At 34.4% G+C, this 6,923-nt stretch overlaps 1 protein-coding gene across 1 annotated transcript; it reads left to right on the top strand.

The window, feature by feature from the left end:
- The first annotated feature begins 330 nt into the window (after positions 1-330).
- LOC7485269 (probable LRR receptor-like serine/threonine-protein kinase At4g30520) lies at positions 331-5,320 on the top strand. Its single transcript, XM_002309336.4, has 11 exons — positions 331-890; positions 981-1,113; positions 1,225-1,296; positions 1,699-1,842; positions 2,139-2,210; positions 2,384-2,443; positions 2,546-2,646; positions 2,731-2,862; positions 2,957-3,301; positions 3,915-4,294; positions 4,682-5,320. The coding sequence occupies exons 1-11, from the start codon at positions 806-808 to the stop codon at positions 5,078-5,080; spliced, it is 1,923 nt and encodes a 640-aa protein (XP_002309372.1). The 5' UTR covers positions 331-805; the 3' UTR covers positions 5,081-5,320.
- The last annotated feature ends 1,603 nt before the right edge of the window (positions 5,321-6,923 follow it).

Raw genomic sequence — 6,923 nt, forward strand, 5'->3', positions numbered from 1 at the left:
GTTTTTTTGTTTTTAGTCAACATGGTAAACAAATTAGGCATGCATATTCCAGTCACGATTAAAATGCTCAGCTTTATCCCTGTCATTTCAATGCTCAATAATTTTAATTAGAGTGTAAAAAGAAGAAGAGATTAATCAAGCCCATTTCCGGGTGTTCATGAGTGAGACAGCTACAATTATTTTTTAAATTGTTTTGAACTGTGTCTTCCTCTTTTGAGTATTTCTTCGTGGTGTCGATGCTAACAGCTATGGGAGAACAGTCTATCAGAACATCAAAAGTAGCAATGACTTCAGTACTCGCTAAAAAAAACAAATGATGTTCAAAATATTGTATTTCTTTAAAGGGTTCATGAGTGGCCTCTCAAATCAAAAGACCCACAAATAGATTTTGATTCTCTAAGAAACCTCCTCCATGTCTTGGCTGTAAACAAGTGAAAAAAACAAAACGATAGAAAATAATAAAGAGTTTCAGTCCCATATCTCTCAATTTCTGCACTCTCCCACCTGACAATCCGTATCGCCCCACCTCCTACTTGTAACCTTCTCTCTCTCTCTCTCTTTAATTTCTTACAAGACCAAAAGCAGCAAAAAGAAAGAAAGAAAGAAAAGACACTGCTCATGGAGAGAGAAGAACGAAAAGATTGTGTGTGTGTTAAAAGCTGGTGACCAAAAAGAAAGGAAAGTAGAAAAAGAAACAGAAATAGAGTATTAGTATATCGTTTCATAGCATACATTTGCCTGACTCACAGGTTTTTGGTTCTCTTTGTTTAACATGTTCATGATTAGAATTATTGGGTAACTAGCTATGGCTCTCAAGCTGCTGCATCTCTCTATCTTCTTTCTCTTTTTAGCTAGACTGTCCCTTTCATATGAACCTAGAAACCACGAAGGTAACTAACAAGACTATATCTATCTTCTACATTGTATGTTTTTTGTGGATTTTAATATTTGAAAGTTGTTGGCTTGTTTTTGTCTCGCAGTGGACGCTTTGATAAGTATAAGAGAAGCATTACATGATCCATACGGAGTGTTAAACAACTGGGATGAGGATTCTGTTGATCCTTGTAGCTGGGCTATGATCACTTGCTCTCCTGACAATCTTGTTATTTGCCTGTGGGTTTTCAAGTTTTCCTCTGTTTTTCGTTTTTGCTTGCTTCATTTAATGTTAGAGGTTTTGTTTCACAGAACCTGAAATAAAGTTCATTTCTTGGTTTTGTATTGTAGGGGGGCTCCAAGCCAGTCCCTTTCTGGTACTCTGTCTGGAGCCATAGGAAATCTCACTAATCTTCGCCAAGTGTAAGAACTTTGATCTTCTCTTCTTTAGTCTTTCTTTCTCTTTCAATTTTCTTTAGCTCACATTTTGATAATTAAACCCTATTCTAGTTTCTCTGAGTTTTTGGTTTTTCTTGTCATAGAAAAGGAAGGTGAGAGAAAGCATGTGAATCTCTGGGTCTTGAATTTGCTTTTTAGTTTGGTTTTCTAGATCCAAATATTTGGCTTTGGGCTAAACTCCAAAAGTAAAACGGAATTTCAAGTGGCTCGAAACTCTGCTTCTGCAACAAAATAGAGAGCAGGAGTATCCTTGTTCATTTGTTCAAGTATAGAAATGTAAAATAGCGAGTAGTATTTTACAATCTCATATATCGCCTTATGATTGATACTGAATTCTTTATGTTTCAACTTCTTGGTGATGTGAAGGTTGTTGCAAAACAATAACATCTCTGGCCAAATCCCTCCAGAGCTTGGCACTCTCTCAAAACTTCAGACTTTGGATCTCTCTAACAACAGGTTCTCTAGTGTGGTGCCAGACTCACTTGGTCAATTAAATAGCCTCCAATACCTGTAAGTATTTTGATATTTTTATTCTTCATAATCTGTTTGGTTTCCAAGAAAGTGGAGGAAAACAAAACAAAGACACAAACAGAATTGCATGTCTTATTTCTGCTCTCTATTGTTTTTTGCTTTGTAAAAGTGAATGCAAATGTAAAATAGATGGGAAGTGGGGTTTGTGATTTTCGTTTTCATTTAATATTCACATTCGGAAAATGGCAACCTAACCAAATGTTTTATTTGCTTTGTTTTGATATCATTGGTTATTTTCTTGCTTGATATTTTTTCTTTTGTCATGTAATGATTAGGAGGCTAAACAACAATAGCCTGTCTGGGCCTTTCCCTGTGTCTGTGGCCAAAATCTCACAGCTTGTTTTCTTGTGAGTATAGGTTTCTTTTTTCTCGGTTTTTTGTATTGTATTTTATGTTTTAGTGCCTTGAAAAACGATACAGCACGCAACATGCTGAAAACTTTCTGATTTACGTAACGTTTTCTGTCAAGTAACTCGCCTTGGGTTTTGCCTTTTTTTTTATCATTACGCTGGTATTTCAGGGACCTGTCTTATAACAATCTCAGTGGACCTGTTCCCAAGTCCCCTGCTAGAACATTCAAGTATGGCTTCTCTGCAACACCCTATCTTTCAATTAGTGTCTACTTGGTCAATGCTTCATCTAATTTTATTCTGTTTTCTGTTTACACTGGTGTTTAATGCAGTGTTGCTGGTAACCCATTGATTTGTGGAAGCAGCTCTACTGAAGGATGCTCTGGATCAGCCAATGTTGGTCCCCTTTCTTTCTCTCTTGTAACATCACCCGGTAAACTCTCTATGTCCCTCTCTTGTCTACCTTTTAGGTAATCCCTTTCTGTCAAATGGTAATTTGTTTGTTGTCTGTATGTAGGTAAGCATAAGTCCAAGAAATTAGCACTTGCCCTTGGGCTTAGTCTCAGCCTTGTATCTCTCTTCCTCCTAGCACTTGGAATCCTTTGGCTCCGACGGAAACAAAAAGGCCATATGATGCTCAACGTTAGTGGTTAGTATAATTAACATCCTATTTCACCTAAATTTTAATCAATGACAGCATGAGCCAGTAAAATGCTCAAATGGGTCATTGAATTATGTTGCAGACAAACAAGAAGAGGGGCTAATTAGACTAGGAAATCTCCGGAACTTCACCTTCAGAGAGCTTCAAATTGCCACTGACAACTTCTGCTCGAAGAACATTCTTGGCACCGGAGGTTTTGGCAATGTGTACAAGGGAAAGCTGGGAGATAGGACCATGGTGGCTGTCAAACGACTAAAGGATTTGACTGGGACTTCCGGGGAATCACAGTTTCGGACAGAATTGGAGATGATCAGCCTTGCAGTTCACCGTAATTTGCTGCGGTTGATTGGATACTGTGCCACTTCTAATGAGAGGCTTTTGGTTTATCCTTACATGTCAAATGGCAGCGTGGCCTCAAGGCTTAGAGGTTGGTACTTGGTTACCTTATGCAACTTTTGTCATAATAATGCTTGGTGGACTATAAAATTTCTGCACTATAAATTCTTTATCTTTGTGATTGTCGGAGTATTTGTCTGTTTCCCCCGCTATAGTGCTTAACCATTTGTGAGTCAGAGGCCTTAATTGGCGAGCTTGATTCTAACTTCATGTGCAGGTCTGGAACATGTTAGAGTTGTTCTTATTTCTTTTTTGTTTTCTTATGAATGTTTTATTTGTTCAGGTTGAGACTGAAATGGAGTTTTGATATATTATTTTGTTGGATTGAAAAAGCAAGCTGAATTCCTCAAACATTTATTTCAACAATGGGAACATTAGATAACTCAAATTTTCATGTTTGCAATTTTTTCTAAATTAGCTTGATGTTATTTCTCAAATTACAATGGTCCGTGTCTTCCTATACTCAAATTGGATCTCTTCCCAACCCCACTGTCATTTATGTGGCAAAAGGTTGCAGGACGTGAGTTTTGAATGTATGATTACTGAATTAGATTTTGTTTTTGGTTCGCAATCTATTTATAGAACTACTGTGATTTATATTGGGCTGCTCTGACCGTTCCTGAGATGATGTATTCATCAAACAGGAAAACCTGCACTGGACTGGAACACAAGGAAGAGGATAGCAATTGGAGCTGCCAGGGGTCTTTTGTATCTACACGAGCAATGTGACCCTAAGATAATTCATAGGGATGTAAAGGCTGCTAATGTGCTCCTTGATGAATTCTGTGAGGCTGTAGTCGGTGATTTTGGTCTTGCCAAGCTTCTAGACCATGCAGATTCCCATGTAACCACTGCTGTTCGTGGCACAGTTGGGCACATTGCGCCAGAATACCTCTCCACTGGCCAGTCATCTGAGAAAACTGATGTTTTTGGATTTGGCATTCTCTTAATAGAGCTCATAACTGGAATGAGAGCTCTTGAATTTGGAAAAACTGTCAATCAAAAAGGAGCAATGCTTGAATGGGTAAATGCTCTTCTGCTGCTATATTAACTATAATCCTGAACTGCTTCAACAAATGTTTCATGACTTTCAGATTGTGTGCCATGACATGCCAATTTTGGATTCTAGATCTCTGAAATCTGAATAACTTCAATGGCATCCTAGACTGCATGGAGCACTCTCAGTTATCATAAAGTGTTTGAAAAGGACATCTCATGGATGTTTTTCATGTGGATAATTGCATATGACTGCTATAATCTACTTTCTTTAAAGTGCGGGACATGTCACATAGCCAGGCCCTGCATGCCAACATCTTCAAACAAGTTTCATTTTGTTTGTTTTCATTGCAACTCAATTATAGGAGATTTCAAGCTCATGTCCTAAAATTTTGATTCATGACAATGTTGACAGGTGAAGAAAATACAGCAAGAGAAGAAAGTGGATGAGTTGGTGGACAAAGAACTGGGGAGCAACTATGATTGGATTGAGGTGGAGGAGATGTTACAAGTGGCTCTTCTATGCACTCAATACCTCCCAGCTCACCGTCCCAAAATGTCCGAAGTGGTCCGGATGCTTGAAGGTGATGGTCTTGCCGAGAAATGGGCTGTATCACACAATCATAGTAATCCCACAATGAACCTCTCTCATCCGAAAAACGCTAACAGAAGCACATTTTACCCTACCACTGCTTCAAAGCATGATGAAAGTGGTCATAATCGATCGAGCAGCATGTTTGGAACTACAATGGATGAGGATGATGATGAACGTTCTTTGGATTCCTATGCTATGGAACTCTCTGGTCCAAGATAAACAGGAAAGAAATAAGAAAAACGAGATTTGAACGAATAGGGAAATGGCTTCTTCTTCCTCTTCTTCTTCTTCTTCAAGTAATTCTTTACAAGTAGAAGTTACCTTTATTTAAGAAATGTATAGGTTTAGTTTCTGCTTGTTAACTGTCCTTGTTTGAGTTACTAGCTGTATGGAAATGTAATGTAAATATCCCTTTCCATTTCTAGCCAAACTGAAAGAATCTCGATATGATTTGTAATCTTTTATATCTTAGAAGGAACTTGGTCCCGCGCTTCACTAAATAAAAATAAATTAATTAATCATTAACTTAAAATCTGATAAATATATTTAATAAAATATATTAAAAATTATATGTTGTAATAAATGTCAAAAAATAAATTCAACACTAATTAAAAACTAAGATATGGAGTTGACAAAAATTCAATTTTGGTTCCTCCACTTTTAATATTTTATAAATAATTAAATCTTATTCTTGGTTCCCTCACTTTTAATTTTTTTATAAATAATCAAACCTCAATCTTTTTGCAAAATTAAAAACTAACTTGATGATGTGATTTTTTTAAATCACAAAAACCTAAAAAAAAAAAATCAAAATAAATTATCAAGCATAATCACCAATAAAAAAAATATAAAAAAAATAAAATTTTAAACAAAATCCTACAACTAAAATAAAAGAAATTTAAATACCAATAAAATATAAAAATATTATGTAAATCCATAGTAATTTTACTCAAATCACGATGAAATTAGTTTTTTTCTTTAATTTTAATTTTCAGGGTTTTGTATCATATGATTTAAAGTGGTGTAGTTTAACTGGTCAGGTTCTATATTTGTTTTCTAAATGTCACTAGTTCGAGTCCCATAAATCTCAGGGCTACTGGAGATTTATATAATTATTAATTTCAAGACCCATAAGATTAGTTAAAGTATACATAAATACTAATTAAAAAAAAAGAAAAAAGAAAGATGCTAACGAAATTTTGATTGGTACTTTGATTTTGCCTAGGTGACCTCTACAATGTGCTGTTGCTAGCTCTTTTTCTGGATTTTCTTTTCACTGTCCTTTTCACATGAATCATCTTTTTGGTTATAATTGCTGGAAAATTTGTCATTTCATCAACGGCCTTTGTGTCATTTTCATTGAAATTCATGAAAAAAAAGGCATCAAGATTACTTGTTAAGCATAAGGGTAAATTGGTCATAAAATATGATCTATAATGTGATAATGACATTTTTGTAATAAAGTTAACATATTTTTATTGGAGAGGAGAGAGAGTGATGTAATAACTTCTTTTTTTAATTATATAAAAAATTATCTGATTAGTTAAATAATTTCTGTTTTTATACTAAGTTATATATAATTACATTTTAAATTTTAATTTTAAAAAACTAAAATAATATGTTTTTCATTTAAAAAGATATTTTTATTTATTTATTTTGCATGCAAAAATCTATCTCGCAGTTGTTTTAACCAAACATATTTTTAAAACCAATTTTTTTTAAAAAATAACAACTAAAAGTGTTTATTAAACCAACTTTTTAAATCTTAATCATAAAAGTTACTACAATACAAAATACATACTAAAACGGTGTTTGAGAGTATGATAGTAGTTGTGGTTCAAAATATTTTTTACTTAGAAATGCATCAAAATAATTTTTGATATCAGCACATCAAAATGATATAAATACAACAAAAAAATTTAAATTTTTAAAAAACATGGTGTCAACCGCGTTTCCAAACACTGTCTCATGTGAAAACAAATTTAAATCATAGGGTGTTAAGAAAAATGAATATATAAACTATGTAATTTTTTTTAAAAGTATAGGGTATGCAAGTATTCAT

This window comes from Populus trichocarpa, chromosome 6 (assembly GCF_000002775.5).
Source record: "Populus trichocarpa isolate Nisqually-1 chromosome 6, P.trichocarpa_v4.1, whole genome shotgun sequence".
Taxonomy (NCBI): Eukaryota; Viridiplantae; Streptophyta; class Magnoliopsida; order Malpighiales; family Salicaceae; genus Populus; species Populus trichocarpa.

Bases quoted from the DNA above. Each gene is read 5' to 3' on its own strand.
- LOC7485269 (XM_002309336.4), top strand. From the start codon at position 806: ATGGCTCTCAAGCTGCTGCATCTCTCTATCTTCTTTCTCTTTTTAGCT. The intron at 2,211-2,383 runs GTGAGTATAGGT...CTGGTATTTCAG, and splicing joins ATCTCACAGCTTGTTTTCTT to GGACCTGTCTTATAACAATC. The intron at 4,295-4,681 runs GTAAATGCTCTT...CAATGTTGACAG, and splicing joins AAGGAGCAATGCTTGAATGG to GTGAAGAAAATACAGCAAGA.